The following is a 20871-nucleotide window of genomic DNA, read 5'->3' on the forward strand; positions in this document are numbered from 1 at the left end:
AAAACAACTCCATGAAACTGTTTTATGACTTAAATTTCATTCAAACAGGCAAAGAATTTGCTAGAAGTCACGCAACAAATAAGTTTCTAAACTGAACACACATTTGTTTGGCTCTAGAAAAATGATTTTCACCACTCTGCTTGTCTGCCTGCCACACATTCTTTGCAACAGAGACATTCTGCCTGTACTGGGAAATCAGGAGAATAGGAGCAAACCTGAAACATGTGCAGACAAAAGAAGTTATGGATTTGGATTCTTGAGGACCACAATGACCATATCTACACCAATGACCCATTGAGTGCTTGAATTTCAGTTATTACTTCTCCTCATTACTCCACCAGGTATGCTGGCTTTTGCAGAAGACCCAAACTGAGAATTGAAAATTCTTATCATAAGCCCTCATCTGCCACTTTTTGGCTCCCTCACACCCAGAATATCCATGGACCAGGTCCCATGGTCAGGGTCCATATCATCATCAGGCAAGATTTTGCTAATGATGGCTACAAGAGGGGAGCAGCCCTGGCATCTGGCTCTCAGAATGCTTTAGCCTATAGGCCTCAAATCCCAAAAGCTTCTCTTGAGCCACCATATTGGAATAGGTTCTGCTGGAAAAGAACAGAGCAGCCCAGTCAAAGGGAACATCCTAGGCACCAGGGCCAATGCTGGATATCTACAGGTGTGCAGCCGGTTGGCTACCACCTGAACAAGCTTCCCTTCCATGCCAGCCTTCCTCTGGTTAAGTTAAGACCAAATATCCCTGCAGGCAACCTGTTCATTGTTCTCACACTTTGAAGAGTAATAAAACCAGCTGCAGGTTTGGGGCTGCCAAGAATCCCTTCCAGGAGAGTTTGCTAAAGGTTAATGTGGAACTATCCCACACAGCCAGATTTTCATTTGGGTTTCTTTCATTTCTCCTGCACTTGGTTCCCTGCTCAGGGTGTCCAGCAGCTGTCCAGTGCCTGCTGGATATCTTTGCCAATAGAGACTGGGCTCTGAGTCTGGAGCCAAAAGTACTGTCAGTACTGATTGACTTCCAGCTGAAGTGGGCCCACCCAGTGATCCAAAGGGGTGACGTGGATAGTGTTAACAGCAGGCTAGCACTTCATGAGGGCTTGGACTACTGTTCTAATGCATCCTGATGAGCTCCATCTGCTGCCAATCCACACTGGGCATATGTCTCCTGGCCCTAGCACTGCACTGTCGCTGAAAATTCATTACAAAGCATGCATATGCCTTGCAGAGAAGAAACAAATGCTAGAGACAATCTCAAAGCAAAAGAGAAGACAGGTGGGGAAAACGTATGGCAGATATTGACCTACAAAATGCACAGAGGATGAACATCTCCCTAGACACCATCAAGTCCAAGTTTGCCAGACAACACCAGAGTAAAACATGTGACCCATACATTTTTATACTCACCGACACCTATTTCATGAACAACTTTTCTTATTTCCATATGAAATAAGATAATTTTATCTCATCCTTATTCAACAAAAGCTCCAGTTTGTCCCAATTTCTGTTTTTTGTTTGTTTGTTTGTTTGGTTGGTTTTTTTTTTGGTTAAGAACCATCAGTTTCTTGAAGCTTTTCAACTCTCTTCAGATTAACCATCAGTACTAGGAATCAATTCTCTCTTGGAAGCTATAAGTGTTTATTGCCTCAGGAGAGATGCTAAGGTACAATGGCCCACTGAGATGGCCATACCTAGCCATCTGTGACTCACTCTCAGGACATTCTCTCCAAAGTCTTCTTAGGCAGACTGCACGTGACAGGTAAAGACCTATAATGTGCTTGCTCAACACTGGATTATCCAAAGTACATGTTTCAGGAAAAAAGGCTAGGAATCATACATATTTTCTTTTAAAAATATATTTTGTATTACTTTTTCTAAGAGTACTTTAATAGTGAAGAAAGAAAATACAAATAGGAAGGCTCACACTACAAGATTTCTAAGTTTATGGTACTTTAAGGCCATAATAAATAGTGTAGCTGTGGCGAAGAAGCAGACAGAATAACAGAATAGAATAAAAGACTGATATATAGACCTATATAGTTATAGTCAATTGATGTCATTAAAAGACACAAAGGCAACTCAATAGAGAAAGGATAATCTTCTTAAGTAATGGTGCTGGGACAACTGAACACCCAAATACAAAGAACAAACACAGAGACTGTACACCTTGCAAAAACATTAACTGAAAACAGACAATAGCCTTTAATGTTAATTGCAAACCATAAAATGTTTAGAAGAAAATAAAAGATAAAATGTATGTGACCTGGAGTTTGGTGATACGTTTTTAGATACAACACCAAAAGCACAATCTATGAAAGAAAAAAATAGATAATTTGCACTTTAGGAAATTAAAAACATGTGCTCTGTGGATGACACTGTTAAGAAAATAAAAACACAAGCCACATCCTGGAAGGAAATATTTGTAAAACACACCTCTGATAAAAAAGGTTTTATATCCTAGACACAAATACTCTTAGAACTCAATAACAGGAAAACAGCCCAGTTAAAAATGTATAAAATATATGAAGAGATACCTCACCTCATATGATGGAAAATAACCATATAAAAAATCCTCAACATCATTTGTCATTAAGAAATGCAAAATGAAATAAGATGACAAGCCACTGCACACATAATTTCTAAAACAAAAACAAAAAATGAAAACCTGATAATTCCAATTGCAGACAAACATGCAAAGCAACAGAGATTGTGCTGGTGGGAATGCAAAATGGTTTCAGCTGCTTTGGCACCGTCCTATAAAACTAAACAAAGTACCATATAATCCAGCAACCCAGGCCTAAGTGTTTACCCAACTGAGTTCAAAATTTATGGTAACACAAAAACAAGCTATCACATGATAAAAAGACATGGATAGATCTGAAATGAATATTGCTAAGTAAAAGAAGCCAGTACAAGGAGCTATATGAAGTGTGGTTTCATTTACACGACATTTTGGAAAATACAAACTATTAAAGAAGGTAAAGAAATCTGTGGTAAAGATACAGTACTTAAAAGGGCAGAGCACATTGAGAATTTTTTAGAGTGGTGACCCTAGTCTTTATGATACTGGAAGGGTCAATAATATGACACTATAAATTTTTCAAAAGCCCATGTACCTTATAGCATAAGGAGTGAACATTTAATTATTGCAAACTTAAAAAATCATTGAAGAGACCAAAAGAAACTAGGATAAAATGTTGTGACAAAACCATCTAAATGTATTATTGTATTATTAATGTATGCTCTCCTGAGATAAACAGCATTGAAAATTATGGGGTCTATAAAACTAAAGGCAAAAAGAATCACATATCTATAGATATCTTTATCTACCTACACACACACACACAGAGAGAGAGACAGATATATATATATATATATATATATATATATATATATATATGTATATATATATACGTATATATATATACGTGTGTGTGTGTGTATGTATACATATATCTCCTTATTCTGCAATGACAATTCAGTGGTAGTGAGCACACCAAGTGTCCAGATCTTGGTTTCTAAATACTATTCTCCAATAGAAGGAACCAGAGCGGCTTAGAGACATAGCTGATTCTGTGACTTGGATGAGGAGTATATGAGATGAGCCTGGAGCATCTTTCAGTGCCAGAAATTAAAGAATTACTCAAAACTAAGTAAACAAAATAAAACATAATCTGAACACGTCAAAGATACACAGGACCTCAATAAAGAGCTTCCAATGGCCAAAACTTGAATGATTTAAACAACAAAATCTTAGTATTAGATTAATAGCCTCAAGTATAAGATAAATGTCCATGACCCATATTTTTATAAGTGAATGATTAAAGGAATAAATATGGGTGAAAGAGACATCTCCCATACCGAAGAATTCCAAATAATTACGTAGACATTCGGCCCTCAAGATTCCACAGAAGGAGACGAAGCATTACCCTCTCCTTAAGTATGAGTTCTGTGTGGGGACTTTCTTGCAAAAGAATGTGATATGGGAAGGAAGAGAAATTAGTACCTTCCAGTACAGAAACCTCATTCAGTGATCAGATTCATGTCAACAGTGCTATGTCACATAGAGAGCTATCCCCTTGACCTGAAGTGAAGAGAGTGGCACTTGACCTCTTAAGTTTTCATTAATTAAATGTTCACTTCTTATGGTCTTCCTCCCCCAAACCCATCACCACAATCTATACATGAGAGTAACATGAAACAAATCTCAATTGAGGGACATTCTAGAAAGTAACTGCCTGGTATGCAAAACGTCTCTGTCATCAAAAACAAGGCAAGTGAGAGAGAAGCCTAAGAGACATGATGACTCAATGCTGCTCTCTGGTATCCTGGATGGGATTCTAAAACAGAAAAAGGAAATCTGATAAGAAACAAGGAAATGCAAGTTAAAATATGGACTTTAATTGATTCTAGTTCATTGATGCTGGTTCATTACTGCGGCAAATGTACCATACCAACATAAGATGTTAATGATAAAGGAACTGGACACAGGGTAGTATCTGGAAACTCTGTGAGTACACAGAGTGCACAATGTTTATGTAAAGCTAAAACTTTTCTAAAGTAAAGTTTAAATTAAAAAAATAAGCAATAAGGTAATATGGTAATAGCTTTAGAAAATAGTAGAGCTTTGTTGGGTAACGATTGCTAAAGAGAAAAAAAAAGAAAATAGGCATGGGGTATAAGTGTACAGTGCTTTAAGCACAAGGAATGTTGGAGAATTGACCAAACCAAGACATGAGGAGGGGCCTCTACAAGCAATGCAGCCAGTCTAATCACAGGGGTCAGATTATGCAAAGGCCTTCCCAGCCCTGACTCATACTTACACACCTGAGAGAAATGAAAGATGACCCTACCATGGGCCAAGCAACCAAGTGCTATTATTTATTCCATTCTGGAAGTTGTCATCAAAGCATTAAGATGCAAAAAGAAACATAGCATGTATCTAGCTAAGGGAGTCAAGTACTCAAATCTCTAGATTTAGGAGTCAAATGATCTGGCTCCAAACCTTGAATCTGCCCTTTGCTAAATGTGTGACTTGGAGCAATTTGAATTTTAGAAGGTTTAATCTTCTATGTTTAAAATGGAGAAAACTTTACCTCCATCACTGGGCATTTGGGATGATTAAATGGAAACATAAGGTACACAGAGTCTAGCAATAGTTAATAAATAGCAAATATTTCTTAAAATTCACATTGGACAAGAAGACCAAAATACCCTTTATCTGCAGATGATATAGTTTCCTACATAAAATCCCAAATGATAAACTTAAAAAAAATACTACCAGGATAAAGATTTCCTATATGAAAGAAATAATTATTTTAACAAAAAAGGAAAACAGATTTCATTCACAAAAAGCAATCACAAACTTCAACTCTCGAGTTGTGGATGCAGTGTGGAAGATGGAAGCCAACATAAAAGGGAACTGCAGACACTTCCTTCCTGAGGAAACCTGGGTAAGGAGATGTGTCGTGTTTCCAGATGGAACAACCTAATTGGAAAGTTATCAACTGTTCTCAAATTACAAATTGCAAATCCAATCTGCATCCCATTTTTTTAAGTTTTTGAAAATGACTTTGAATATCATCTGGGAGAATGAATAGGTAGGGCTACCCATGCAAAATTTGAAAAGATGAATTATGGAGCAAAAATCATTTTAAAAAGTGGCTATTTGAAAGAGAAAAAAAATTACTATGGATCCATTTCTCATATCCTGAAAAGTATCAGATGGATTAAAACAGTGTTTTTCCAACCCGAGGTTGCAAATCCATGAGTGTATCCTGAACATAACTTTCTAAAACATGAAGCAGATGAGAGAGAATAGAGAACAGCATATTCTACAGTGTATGCTGAGCATTACTTGGTGAAAGCTTCAAGTGCTGGCTCATAGTGGAACTGTTTCTGTTTCTTTCTGTGTGGATGCCATGGGCCTAATGCATCAAACATGAACAATTCAAGCCATGGAAGAACAAAATGAAAACAGGTGAAACTTTTACCTGGCTTTATAGGAGGGGAGAGGTTTCTACACACACATCAAAGCCAGAAACTCTAAAGGAATAAACAAAAGGCCTGAATGGATACAAACCTCAAAATCTTAGTCTTACAAAAAAAAAAAAATACCATTAAAGGCAAATGACCCATATTAAAAAGTGAAATATATATAAAGGATTCCTATACATTTATAAGGAGGATAAATACATATGAAAGATTCACATATATTATGTAAATATATAAAAACCTATATGTAATATGTATTTAAAAATGCATATATAATATTAAAAGAACTGCTTTATAAACTATTGAGAAAAAATATCTGTGCTCTAAAAGAGAGCAGATAGGGATATGGGACAATTTTAAAAGAATTACAAGTAGCATTTATGCATGTGCACGTGCTCATACACACACCCCTTAAACCTGCAGTGTAATCAAAAAAGTGAAAAATCAAAATTTAACAGTCAGATAATTGCCTCTCAAGATCCATTTTTCTGCCTTTCTCTGGTAATAAGAACCTTGATTTTCAGCTGGCTTGTTGCTTTCCAGCTTCACAGTCTACATTTCCCAGCATCTAAAGTAGGACCCTGTGTGTGACTAGTCTCAGACTAAATTCCAACTGACTTGGCCACTGAGAAATAAGCAGAATTATATCCAAATTCACAGAGGTATGCATGCAGCAAAGGAGCATACTTTGCTCTTTGATTTCTCCAGCTGACTGTACTACAGATGGAAGGGCTGGATCCCTACTGACATCTTGGACCATGGGGTAAAGTCAGAGCATCTACATGGAAGGAGGCTGGTTCCCTGATGATAGAGACTGCCCCATACCAACCCTAGACTTTGTACCACTTGACTTAGTGGTAATGAGATAAACCCTCTTCTGTTCAAACCACTGTTATTTATTAATTCCATATGTTAACTAAATTCTAGTTAATAAAGCTACCATTTTTCTTAACCTACAAAGTAGAAAGATTCTTTAAGAGTTATAGTACCCAAAGGCGACAAAGGCTTTTTGAAGAGGCATTTTTCAATACATTGCTTGTGGAACATCTTTTCTGGAAGAAATCCTGACAGTATTTAACAAAAGACTAGCAATATGGATACACTTTTACCCAGAGATTATCCTGCTAGGAACATGTGCTATGAAAGTAATTAAGATGTCTGCAAAATTAATATACAACTATGTTCATAAAAGCAGTGTTTATAATGATGAAAAAAATTAGAGGGAAGCTAAATGTTCAATAACAGAGGACTAGTTATAAAAATTATAGTACATTTATATAATCAAATACCATGAAGCCATTAAAAATAAGGTTCTAAAGGAATAATGGATGATATAGGAATACTATTAAGTATTATTAAGCTAATAATAAAGGTACTAAAATAGTGTGTGATTATATTCAGTTTGGGAGGCCAGGTAATTTTTTAAAATGTATTCTTTTTATTTTTCAGTGTTTTAAAAATGATGTATAACAAATATGTCTAACTCTTCTTTTTTTGAATCCTACTTTAAATCTTGCCTGTGTCTGCAGTCTTGTACCACATGCTTGTCTTCTCCAGTTGGGCAGCCTCTCTCCTTCACACCTTCATACAGGATGAGCAAATCCAGCATGTCTCACTAGTTTGAACCATGGGACATGCTCTCTGCTCCTCTGTCAGTAGTCATGGCAAAGAATGAGGAACCATACTTACTGGTCAGTTGTTCTCACTCCAGGCCATGCTAAGCCCCTTCACATAGATCTGGAAACCACATGCTCCCTAGACGCTCAGGATTCCTCACAACACTCTGAATGTGGCCACTGAGGTTATCTAGGTGGTCTCCTTCTAGTTGCCATTATCCCTGACTCCTTGGGATCTCCTGGCCTAATAGCAATACTGCCCATGTCAAAGGAAATGGTCTTTAAAAGGGATGCACTCTATGTCCAGGAGCAAACATGTTTAGCTGCAAATAATGGAAAGCTTAATTAATAGAGGTGTAAGTTCTTGAAGATTTACTTATGACATAGAAGTTAGGAGAGAAGCAGTCATGATTCTGGTTCAGCTGCTCCATGATGCTACCAAAGACCCAGGTTCTTTCTGAGCTCTGTTCTGTCATCTCTCAGTGGTGGACTGTAATCATCAGGCTTGGTATCTTGCAGTTACAAAAGTGCTGCTGTGTCTCCATTCATACCTCTATGAGGTGGAAGTCCTCACTGCCTGTGATGCAGCATGAAGGTAAAATTTTCCCCAGAAATCAACAGAAGGTTTGACCTGCATCCCATGAGTCAGAACTGAATTACAGGGCCACAGCCTTTGCTGCAAGAGTCTGAGAAAATAAGAATGCAGCCCAGTGTATTCTTCCTTGAAGAGAAGCAAGATTAAATGGGCATGGGGTAGGCAGCTGACAGTGTTGGCAAGACTGTTCTAGAATTTCCAAGATCTTTCCAAAGAACAGATTTAGGTTTTGGGGGGTGTGTGTGTATGTGTGTGTATGTGTGTGTAAAAAACGAACCCCAACATTCATTAAGCACCTTCCAGAACTAGCTGCTGAATTCATTTCTCATTGAATTCATTTCATTTTCTCAAGGTAGACTGATTCTCTTTATTTTTACAGATAAGGAATTTAGACTCAGAAAAGTCAAGCAGCTTGCCCAAAGCTGCAAAGCTAGTAAGTCTTGGAGCTAGACTTCATTTCCACAGCTGACTGGCTTCAGAGGCCACAAATCCTCTAGTACATAATGCTGCCTCTCAACAAGACCCATCATGTATAACTGAAGGGCAAACAATTGAGTACAAACAAGTTTGCCTAAAACATGAAGATACAGGTAAAGACGCATGGGAGGTCAGGTGAAGAGAAGACTTCCTAAGAAAAACAGAAAGCAATATGTGTGCTAGAGGCCAAGGCTCTGAGATATCCCTTAACTGCTTCCCATGGACAAGCAGTCAAGGCCAGGTACACAGGGCCAAAAGGGCCATGTGGTTACTCCTGGTTATCACAGAAAGCAAGTTCAAGGAGCAGGTGGGTCTCCACACATGTAGGATTAATAACTCATGACAGACAGACACTAAATTTAACCTAGATATTTATCTATTTAAATATCATTACAATAAAATACATAACAGGTATGTGTCAAAATAATCCTTATACTTAGTTGTATCCATGTATTCAATAGAGCCTATGCTAGAAATATAAAGATAAGTTAGCCATAATCCCTGTTTCAGGATCTAAAATGTAACAGTATTGCCTATCTTTTTAAGTTAGAACTGATCACAGAAATGACAAAGGAAGGAGATCAAAATTATACAAAAGTACTCAGAAAGATGCATATATTAAAGAAAAAAAAACTCGGAGTCTGGGGCTTATAAAACCAACTCCATAAAGAGACAGAAGCAGTTCAGCTCCAGATAATTATGATCTTGAGACATAAGCAAGCTCTAAATGCAGACAAACAAACAACTCATTATTGTGCTAGGTATGAAGATTTCTTGTTCTACCACTCTTAATGAAGCAGCAGCACAGGATCTGGGCACATAAAGAGCACTTAATAAATGCTGGCTTCCATAGATGATGGATGGATGGATGGAAGGAAGGATGAAAATGCATTACTGCTATCAACAGACTCAATCGCTCCCTTGCTTTTAGGGGAAAATAGCTCAATTTTAGGGGGAAAAAGTACTTTGGATATTACCTTCAACTTTTTTAAATAGAACTCAGAGGTCTTCAGAAGCAAGGTGTATGAAATAACAGATTAGTGTTATTTTAGTTCACTATATTTCTCCTGAATAGGCAAGTTTCCTACTGAGCACAGTGGTAATTGGATTTGAATCCAACTATCTCACAACATATAACTATGTATGATTCTTGTACCAGAAACTCGAGACTCAAATGAGAACAAATTCTTGCAATCTCCATATAATCCCTCGTTCACCTAGAAATGTTCTTAGTGTTGTCCCAGGGGCCCAAAGAAACACTGCACAGCAAGCTCCATTCCAAAGAATGCTACACTTCTGCAACTGGCACAAAGGTATTTGCTTCCTATGAAACCTCAAAGCCCTTTCTCCAAGTCAGGGAAGCAGGATGCAAGGAAAGAGCAGAAATTTCCGAGCCTGGTTGGGATGAGATCAACTGTTTCCAAACCAGATGGAAATGTGTAGATGCCTATGGTACATTCCTATCGTTAATAATTCATTCTACCTCCATGAACTTGGTCTAATCTACATCATGTACATGCACTGAGCTGGGCATGGTGCACACAGCAGTGAACAGTGTGTGAGGAAAGCTGGGGCTGGAGATCACATAGAGAGAACAAACCAGCAGGTGTGAATTACAGGATCCTGGCAGACAAAGAGACGCCACAGCAGCCACTCATCAATATTGGGGCAGGGGGAAAGGAGCCTGTGGGTAGTACAGATGCTAGGTCCTGGAGATTAGGATAGCCAACAGTACCTCCAGCTGGAAGGAATGAGGCCACAGACTGGGATCCGGAGGCAGTTAAGGCCAAGGAAGTCAGGAGACAGGATGCTGTCCCCGCTAAGCTGCCTTCCTTAAGGTCTGAAAACTCCCTAGTTAACATGGCTTTACTCAATTCTAAGATTTGAAGAAATATAGGGACAGGGATCCAGGCATCTTCAGCCTCATTGACATCTCCAGCTTAGTAGTTGCACAGGATTGGTAGCCCTCGCAAAACAACTTAAAAAAAAAAAAAAAAAAACTGGACAGAAAGCAATTTTGGAAGTCATTTTTGTGGGGAGCATTTATTGGCCCTGCGCCATGGCACATGATCAGAATTATGATCAAACCCTTGTTGGCATTAATTTTCAGGCTTTTGACATCCAACTTCTAAGTCTGATCTCACATCAGCATCCCTTGCCTATATGATTTCTGATCATGGGGCCAGTTCACATCCCTTTCTAGGATGTGGCCTAGAGAACTTGCTTGGTTGTCAGTCTCCCTGTACCTCCACATGTGATCTGGTGGCAAGAACCATGTAGGAGACTTAAGCTTGGACCAAGCCTAGCCTGGCCAAGGAGGTCACCATAAATGCATACTCCCTCCTCTGGGTCAGGAGGAGATAGGGACACACAACTACCTTTTGGGGATCCAAGTCTGATGTGTAAGAAGAGGACTGGATTTTTTTTTCTTCAAAGATCCTTCCACATAGTAAAAAGATACTCAAAGATGAAGGACTTTTCCCTAGCAAGACACACAATTGTGAAACTGAGAACTTGAAAAGTAGTTTCATGTTTCAATATCCCAGTGTTCCCCCTAAACTGTCCTAAAGCTATTTCTCCTTTTAGCTCATGCGAGTTCTTAAAATAATGAAAAGCATGAGTAGAACCCCTCCTATGTAAGTAGCCCTCTCTTGCCATACAACTCCCTCTTTTTTAAGAAGGAGGGGAAAAACACAAGGTTTCACTCTAATTACACCATTACAATTTGGACACATCTCTCAGATCCCTCTTTTTCCTGTTAGTTTCTTCAGACTGGTCAGTTCCATGTTGTTATTTTGCTTTGGTTTTGGCTGCCGTTCTAACTGATCTGATATCTATTACTACATATGTAGACAACTACTTATTCTGGGCTTACATACTTCTCAAGTACATACTCCTCAAGTAAAATAAAGTGATATTCCTGCCTCCTTCAAGCCTAGATGCTCCTTGAGTTTTGAAACAGAGAATCATTATCATCATCACAATCATCATCATCACCATTAACACCACCACGACAATGACAATACTACACAGGCAAGGGATGCCAGTGTCCCACTAATGAAAAGTAGCTATATTTTGTAAACTCTAACTGCATTTTTATAGCTCCATTGATTCTCACCTGTTAGGAGTGAGTGGGGCTGAACCTTTCTTTGCTCCCTGCCCTGTCCAAGGCCCAGTTCCCATTTCAACTCTTGAATGTTGGAAATAGTCCTTCCAACATTTTATTAAGCAGTGTGCTTCATGGGTTGGCAGCCACTTGCTTTCTTCTGATTATAATTTCAATTTACTTTATATTGTAATGCTGTCTTTTTTTTCACAGCAATAGATAGCAGGCAGGACAGATTACAAGTGAATTTTTATCTTTAAGGAGCTAGGTGGGAAACTTGTGGCTATCAGAGAAGCATAATGTGGAGGTGAACAATGAGCCCATGCCACTGTTTTGATAAACTTCAGAGAGCTAAGCATGTTTGCACAAAGGAAGAGGAGAAAATGAATGAGGGTATTAATTCTCTCACCTTGGAAAAATCCCATCAGCGAGGACTGTGATATCAGTAAAGGGCTACATTCTTTGGGTACAAAAAGCATAGTAAAATTTAGTTTAAAATGTGTGGTGTTCATATGTGTGTATTGTTTCTCTTTCCAAAGAAGCCTGTCTTTTTTGATGGACATTCAGTTTAGGTTACTAACACAGTAAAACATGTGAGTTAGAATACATGTTCCAGGAAAAGGCTTTGACCCCCTGCTCCGTCATTTAGTATCTGGGTGGCCATAGGAAGATACTGAACCAATCCAAGTCTCAAATGTTCTCACCAGCAGTGAAAATATAATTGTTTGGTTATTAGAGGAAGTAAACATATGTACAAAGTACTTAGCACAGTGCGCAAATTAAGCACCTTATACAGATTACCTTGTGTCATAATAATTTTTAAACTATCCCAAACAGTGTAAATTTAAAAAGTTGTAATGAACAACATTTTTAAAAAGAATAAATAGATTTGTTGAACAGGTGGCAATTATTGATAATCTAGACAAAACTTCTCATGTAGCTTTCATTCTGGTGGACAAGACAGATAATAAATAACATAGGTAGGCAAACTAATAGATTAGAAGGTGATAAACAGACAAAGCAGGGAAGAAGGATAGGAGGTGCTGGGGAAGGCTCCTGACAAGGTGACAGCTGTACAAAGACTTAGAGATGACTGGCAGAATAAGTTTTGGGGGTATCTGGGAAAGATGGTCTAACCTGAGGGGACAGTAGTGTGTACACACAGCTAAGGGCCCCATGGAGGTCTGTGTGTCTGTAAGCAACAAACTTGGAAGCAAAAGATGAGGAGAGGGACATTATATATACAGCTTTGCAGGTCACCAAGAGGTCATAAACTTTTCTTCTTAATCTGAACAAGATAGGAAATCACTGGAGTGTCTTGGACAGGGAACTTCACCGAATCAATTGAACTACTGTGTTAAAAGAAAAGGTATGATATGACCAGGAGATCAATTAGGAAGCTATTAAAATAGAAGGTGAGGATGTCCTGAACCTCTAGGGTGGTCACAGTTGGGGTGATGGCAAGTGTCTATATGTGAAAATCTATTTGAAAGTACAGTCATTGAGATTGTCTAATGGGATTATATGTGTATATGAGAGAGAGAAAGGAGTTTTTCCTTCAGCAAATAGAAAAATGGATCAGCCATGAATTAAAATGGCAAATCCTGTAGGAGCAGGGAGCAGAATTGGGAGGAAGACTGGGAGTTTGCCTTTGGACATGTCAAGCTTGCTGTGCCTATGGGGCATCCAAGTGGAAATGCTGAGTCATCACTATGGGTTTAAGTCTGAATGTCAAGACAGCACTGAGAGCAGGATGGTTGGTGATTGGTAGAAAGAGAGAGATAGATACACACATGCTCAGATGCATGAGTAGATCTGTGTGTATGCTCAAGAAATAAATCTATGATATATAAAAGGTTATAAAGCAGAATTTGGTTCCAATTTTGGATGAGTGAAATGTTAAAAGTCTATGTGGGTATAAAAAATAATTGCAGATGTGCAGACAAAGTAAGGTAACATAACTGGGAATATGGACACATTTACCCTTAACATTTAGATTCCGGATAAGAATGTATGTTAACTTGTGAACTTTTTTTAAAAAGTAAAAACAGGGGAAAAAGACTGTTGGTTTGGGCAAACTATCAAAACCGTTATGGTATGGATCTGGGATATGCCCCCCAAATCTCATGTGTAGAAAGCCTGGTCCTCCTTGCAGCCATGGTGAGAGGTGAAACTTTCAGGCAATGACTAAATCTTGAGGGTTCTGTCCTATCAATAGATTAATCCATTTGGTGGGTTAATCCACTGATAGTATGCAGTTGGAGGAAGTAGGTTGCTGAAAGTGTGCCCTAGAAGGTCTGATCTTCTCTCAGGCCCCTTCCCTGTCCCTCCTGTGCTTCCTGGACCCCATGAACTGAGCAGCTTTCCTCTGCTGCATCCTTCCACCATGATGTTTTGCCTCATCTGTGGCTCAGATCAATGGAGTTAGCCAACTATGGACTGAATCCCCTGAAACTGTGAGTCAAAAATCTTTCCTCCTCTAAGTTGTTCTTGTCAGGTATCATGAGCACAGTGATGCAAACCTGACTAATACAGAGACCTACTCTTTCTAGCACAAACCTCTATCCTCTCCTCAACTCCAATTATGATTCCAGTTCCCCTCTGCCTCAGTTTATTCCTCTTTCTCTTTTTACCTTTAGCTCTCCACAGATTGTTGCTGACAAACAGGCTTCAGAAGGACCAGGAGAACCTGGTGCCCAGAGCTGACTTCACAGAATGGGAAGAACCAGAGATCAAAGCCAACATCACGGCTTACCTCCAAGTCCCAATGAATGAGTTTTTCTTTGATGCAGTTGCCAATTTAATTTTCTAGCTTTTTCTTTTTTCTTTTAAGGTCATGATATTTAGAATAACAAGTCCCTAAAACTTAAATATTCCTTTATATGTTTAATGCCTGACTATAATATAGTACTGAATAATAAGTAACTGAAGTTGAATGGGTATGGAAAGGTTAATAGAAACTGCTTTTAAACTGCAGGTTTGCAAGCCCGAGGCCTTCATCCTGTTACACAATAGGCATTAAAGAGAAATGTTCTTTCCTGCATGCAAAGATAAATCTCCATTTTTCTAGGTGCCTCTGCAGCAGGATTCTTTCAGGATTTTTCCATTGAGACATTACAGCTAGGAGGAACTCTTTACCCCATCTCTTTTGCATTGCCTCCTATTCCCATTTAAACACATTTCCCTAACTTCACTTGTGATAAGTAATAGAATTAGACAACCCTCTGTCAACCTAAGACTTTTTTTTTTTTTCTCTCTAGAATCTAGCCCTCAGGTTGAAAACACCATCTGAGGGGGAAAAAATCATTGTAGATGATTTTTCTCCTATTCCAAATAGCTCTGCTGGAGGGAAGTTGTTATTTCCTTTTTAGCACAGCCTGCTGGGAAAAGGTGCAGTTCTCCTTCCTCCCTGAACAAAAGTGCCCTGTCCTGTGCCTATTTTCTTGCATGTGTCAGTCTAGTAAAGGGAAAGCACACTAGTCTTCTCCAGGATTTCTTAGGTTGGTTAGTTGAACCTACATCCTTTCTTGCAAAGCTAGTCTAAGCCAACTGAAGAAAAGAAGAGAATGGTTCTTTCTGTTTCCTCCTCCAGAGACAGAGTGGAGGAGAGGATGGGATAGATTCTACAGAGTACCATTCAAAACCTTGCTGGTTGCAGGAAGATAATGACATTTTCTACTTCTGGTTGACATTAAAAGTTTCAGGCAAGAGATTTCAGGCCCAGGAGAAATTAAATTTAACTTCCACTATATAGACCTTTTAATCATCTTCAGGCTGAGTACTCAGCTGTGACTTGAGGTTGTATATAAAATAGTAGCAACAACTGTGCCTGACCTGGAGACAAATAGCCCAATGTCTGACCCTAGGCAAGTGTCTCTCTCTCTCTCTCTCTCAGGGGCTCTCCAGTGTTCTCTTTTGGTATATGGAGATTGAATAAGGATCACTGGTGGTTAAACTCTGCTACACATGTAATCTAACACGGTAAAGCATAAAATGGGGTCATGCTGAGGGAGGGCTGAGGCCCCAGGCATGCAGCCTTCCCAGGTATTTATGGAGAATCTTGAAGCAGCTTTGAGGAACAGAGGGTTCCTCTTGACATGGTATTGTGGAAGACAAATGAAACCCTTCCCAAATTGAAATTCTACTTCTCTGCAAGGTTCTCACCTCAGTCTGGGGAAGCTCCAAATCCCTCCTCAGAAGAGGGAGTAACTAATGAGATGGCACCTCAATGGTGCCCAGGAACAAGGCTGCCAAGTTCAGGCCAAGAGGGTGATGGTCTGACTTCTGAAAAGTGGGGAGGTGAGGCAGGAGAGGGAGATGCTCAGGTCTAGATAAGTATTAGTTGACAAATGCACCTTTAGAGCCTCTCATTTTAAGAGACCTCTATTTTTTTTTTCTTAGATTTTTTTCACCACTGAAAAGAATCAAGAAACTAGTACCTCTGACTTTCCTCATGGCCTTTGCTGAGGGCAGAAGTGAAAATAGCAGCGATACCCTGGAGCTAAGAAGTAGGGTTCCATCTAAGAAGTAACTTCCTGACCAATCTGGCTTTTGGGTACTAGAAAATACCACTGGGAGAGATTTTTCCTGAAAAACTCAGGCTTAATGTATTCAATACATATAGTTCCATCTCGCCTTTTTCCCCCTCTTTTTCTCTTACTCCCTCTCTTCTTTCCTTCCTTTCCTTTCCCTTTTTTCTTCCTTCCATCCTTCCTTCCTTCCTTCTGCTCATCCATGCTGGAGGCTGAACCAAGAGCTTCACACATGCTAAGCATGTGCTCTATTTTGTTTTGTTTAGATAATCATTACTTTATTTTCTAGAGGCTGTACAGGCTTTATAAGATCAAAATGATAAAATAATTAAGTAACCTGCCCAAGGTTATAAGGTAATTGAGAAGGGTGATAGGAAAGATTCAGGGGTATTAAAGTATGACCCCACCCACCAACATCTCTTGGGAAGACATTTCAAAGGAAAGATCCAGAAAAACAAACAAAAATCAACCACTTGGTTTTGACTTTAAAAAAAAAAATTCTGCTGAAACAATAGAGACAAAAGAACTGATTTGCAAGAATTGGGCATATATTAATTCAGAAGACCAAAGACTAAAAGAAGCAAAACACTCTGACATGAAGAGTGAGTGAGTTAAACTCTGCCCTCACACACTCTCCACATCCGACTCCAGTACTGGTCAACTCTGGAGCTAGGAGCTGGCAAGATCCAGGTAAAGGCAAGTGAATTCACAGGAAAACTTGTGCTCACCATAGTTCTTCCAATATCTTACCCAATTCTGGGTCCTGGATTGGGAAGAGGATTTCCTGAAAACCAAGACAAGGGGAGAGGCCCTTTGGTAGTACAGACGACCTGTGTTTTGCTACCAATCTGAAAACCAGTTTAAGGCAAGACAGGAATGGCGGCAGGTATATCCATGAAGTAAAGTATAAAATGAGGTTATGCTGAGGGAGGGCTGAGGCCCCAGGTATGTCGCCTTCCCAGGTATTTATGGGGAATCTTGAAGCAGCTTTGAGACTCCAATCTTTCTTGAGGCCATGAAATCACAGAAGGGCATCCTCAAGCTTTCTGTGCCCTTGAAGGGAGCCATTAATGGGTGTGAAAGAGCTCGTAATCCAAAAGAGACTGACACAGCAGAAAGAGGACTCTCTGTGATCTTAATGGGCATGGTGTGCTGAGATCATGGCTAAAATCTCCAACATCTCTTACTGGACACTGGTGAGAATAAACACTGGTAGCCAACTAAACAAAAATGTCAAGAACTCCACATAGGCAGGTAGATGCCAAAGAGTAACAGACACCATCCAGAAAGGTCTCCCACCAATGTCACAGCTCATAAACCTCCACCTCACCCCTACTTCCTGGAGCTCCGATAGAATTCTGAATTAACAGAATCTGCCTACAAGTAGCTCCATGAGTTTTTTTTCATGACCAGATGGAGCTGAGGTTCAAAATAGAGGCAACGTTGAAAACAAGAGCAAAAGCACAACTATTGCCACGTTTTTGACTGACCTGCATTTGCGAATCTATGAAATATCTTTTCTGTAACAGGCTAGAAACAAGAGGGCTCCTGACACAGTCCAAAGCCAGGATGTGTCTCACAGAGGCAGAAACTGTCATGGACAGCCTGCCCACAGCTTTCAGCTTCTGGAAGGGCTACTGACAGGTAAGGGGATGGGGCTTCCTGCTCTGTGCTTCCTCCCGCCTCCCTCCGCCTCACAGCTGACGAGTCAACAGAACGCTGCCTTTTATGTCACTTCTGACCTCTCACTTTCCTCCAGCTCTTCTCTGTCATTCTGACTGCCACAACCTCAGCCCAGCCCTCACTGACTCTCACAAATAACTGTGAGAGCTATGTGGAAAGAAGGGTCAGATCAAAGGAAAAAGCTGGCCTTTCCTTGATCAAATTTGTCAAGTTAAAATATTACTAATTTAAAAATTTCATTTCCCGTGATGACCCTGGGGATGGTCAATGCCCCCATCACCATGATATGTCCTCATCCTCCAGGGAAACTTGGATCAAATCCATGTGAAATAATTGAACATCATTGTCCCCTATAGGGGATTCTGCTTTCCTCCATTAGGATACCATCGGACACTGTAATAAGATAACTATGGCCATGAAGTTTTACCTTCAACAGGTGCTTTCTGCTTCCCCTCGTGCTTATGTGAAAATGCCGCTATAAGTTGTAGCCCAGAAATCAGATTTTTAACAAAGAAGGACATTCTCAGAACCCAATGAAAAATAATTATATAGCACCCAAGCAACTGAGGAGGAGATGAAATCTTGGTTGTTTTGGAATAGTGCTGGTATGAGTTAACATTCACTTTTTTCTGATATGATGAAGTTCCTTCTTATTCTTCTGAACTGTCTTTTACTTTTAACTTTGTAATCTACACTTTTGCAAATGTCTTGAAACATTTTTAAACAGTAATCTTGCTCTCATGACCTTTCGGAAATCAGGATCAATGCTTTCCCTAAGTCCCTTTATGCTTAATGGCAATGTGCTTATTTACATAGGTTAAATAAGAATCCATTTTAATTTTTGCAAGTAATTTAGTTGCACAGAGAGAACATGGCAAGGTCATACCTGGTATGTCCTATTTAAGAGTATGTCTCATCTAGTCAGGTATGAGGACCAAAAGTAAGAAACAAAGGTTGTTCTTCATTTGAGAAACTAAAAATCTCCCCCTGAAAATGGTCCATCTTAAATAGTTATGGCAAGAGAGGCAACCTTAGCAGATCTGCAGGTCCTTAAGAGCGAGGCCTTCACCCTCATCTATAGATAACTATAAGCAAAAAGCAGAGATGGCCTGTGTGGTTTATTCCCCAGCTTCAGAAGGAAGAGCAAATAAAAGCAACAAAAAAAAAAAAATACCTGGAATAGTAGAAGTTACCGAATTTTCCTAAGAAGATTCTTGAGAAATTTCCAGATGGAAAAGTTAATTTTCTGAATACGTAGTTACTTACCACCTCACAGCTTTAGATTTTCTGACCAGATTACAAGGAGGCTTACGTCCATTAACTTTTCTTGCAGCAACCATGTAAGAGTCAAAGCAATGAAACCAGCTTTTGGAAATCAAGAATAACCTTTGGAAATTAGTTGTGGTCCCAGTGCTTTATGATTGATATCATCTTTCACATCCTGAGTTCAACCTCCCAAAGACCCTTTACACACAATCTTCCTGAAGTTACCACAAACAAATTTAGACTTGAACCCTTTATCTATTTGCCATGGAAAAGACAGCTTGTAAAGAAGCAAAGGATGATCCTTCTCACCTGGTTCGGTCTCTTCCATCTCAAATGGTTTCTGTCTTTAGAAAACGAGTGGACACTCACAGGTACACCCACTTACACACACAGGCACACATAGAACAGCCAGATATAGCTGAGAAAGTTCAGCTCCACAGAAGGCAAATTCAAGCTTCTTTCTTGGGTCTCATTAAGGAAAGCTTAGAAAAGGGCTGAGGCCTATGGGATGACATAACTTTCTCCATCATGAAAACATGCAAAGAAGTCCAACCTTTCTTGCTCCTCTCAGCCACAAAGGGTAGACAGCAGCCCCTGGGGAGGTATTCTCTTTCATCTGCCCCCTAGCTCTGTGCCACACTCCAAGAAGAATATATTAATAATGAAATGCTTTATGGGAGAATATCTCCACTGTTGTGACATCTCTGTGGTCTCTGTTTTGATATTTGGCCTTGAGAAGTTCAAAGGATTTGAGAGATTACAGTTCAAAAAAAGACTATAAGATAGACTCCAGGGCAGGCCCTGGTCTTAGACACTGAAATATCTGCCTCGCCCACATCATGCCCGATTTGACCTCCAAAGGAACCCAGTACATATCTTGATCTAACAGAATTATTTTCAGACTCTCAATTCTTCTTTTTCTCTTTAATGGCAGTTGAAGACAATTTGGTTTAGGGTTGCTGAACAGGCTGGAGGACCTACTTACCAAGTCAGCCCATTTCTCCAGCTTGGGCCCCAACAGCTCTGTTGAATGACAGGTTCCTGGTAGCGGGGACAAGCTGGACCGCACCAGCCTGCCCTGACTGCCCATATCCCTTGCAGGGAGTTCCCCAAGATCCCCACTCACCATTCTTTTCTGCCTTGTGTTTTGGTGGCTCAGGCTCCGGGAGACATGGACAAGGCCCATCACAGAGGCTGGTGAGGCTTTTGCTAGTAGAACAAGCATGGAACTCCAACTTGCACTACAGGAGAGAGAGACAGAGGAGGCCATGAAAATGCAGTCACCAGAAATGCCTGCTCAGCTCCCAGGAAAAGAGTCAGTGCCCTTTGTTTCAGGGGAGCAAGACAGAATGAAGTCATCTCAGTTAAAGGTCTGAATTACAGAATACTAAGTAAGAAAGGGACTTTCATGTTTTTTCCAAATGCACAGGATAACTTCTAAAACACCGTGAAAGCACTGGAAGGCTTATTTTAATAAATGACAAACCGAACTGTCACTATTTATAAAATAAGATTATTAATATGAAACATTACACCTGCAGAGTCCCATATGGTCCAGGAAGCCCTCCCACCTCAGCACTGAAGGCATCT

At 39.7% G+C, this 20871-nt stretch overlaps 1 protein-coding gene across 1 annotated transcript in view; it reads right to left on the reverse strand.

The window, feature by feature from the left end:
- Window positions 1-20871, reverse strand: part of Spock1 (SPARC (osteonectin), cwcv and kazal like domains proteoglycan 1) — a 495655-nt gene that overhangs the window by 60754 nt on the left and 414030 nt on the right. Inside the window, exon 5 of the mRNA XM_027941082.2 lies at window positions 20408-20522. Coding sequence (XP_027796883.2) covers window positions 20408-20522 — 115 coding nt within the window. The remainder of the gene's footprint in view (window positions 1-20407; window positions 20523-20871) is intronic.

The sequence above is a fragment of the Marmota flaviventris genome, chromosome 5 (genome assembly GCF_047511675.1).
Source record: "Marmota flaviventris isolate mMarFla1 chromosome 5, mMarFla1.hap1, whole genome shotgun sequence".
Classification (NCBI taxonomy): Eukaryota; Metazoa; Chordata; class Mammalia; order Rodentia; family Sciuridae; genus Marmota; species Marmota flaviventris.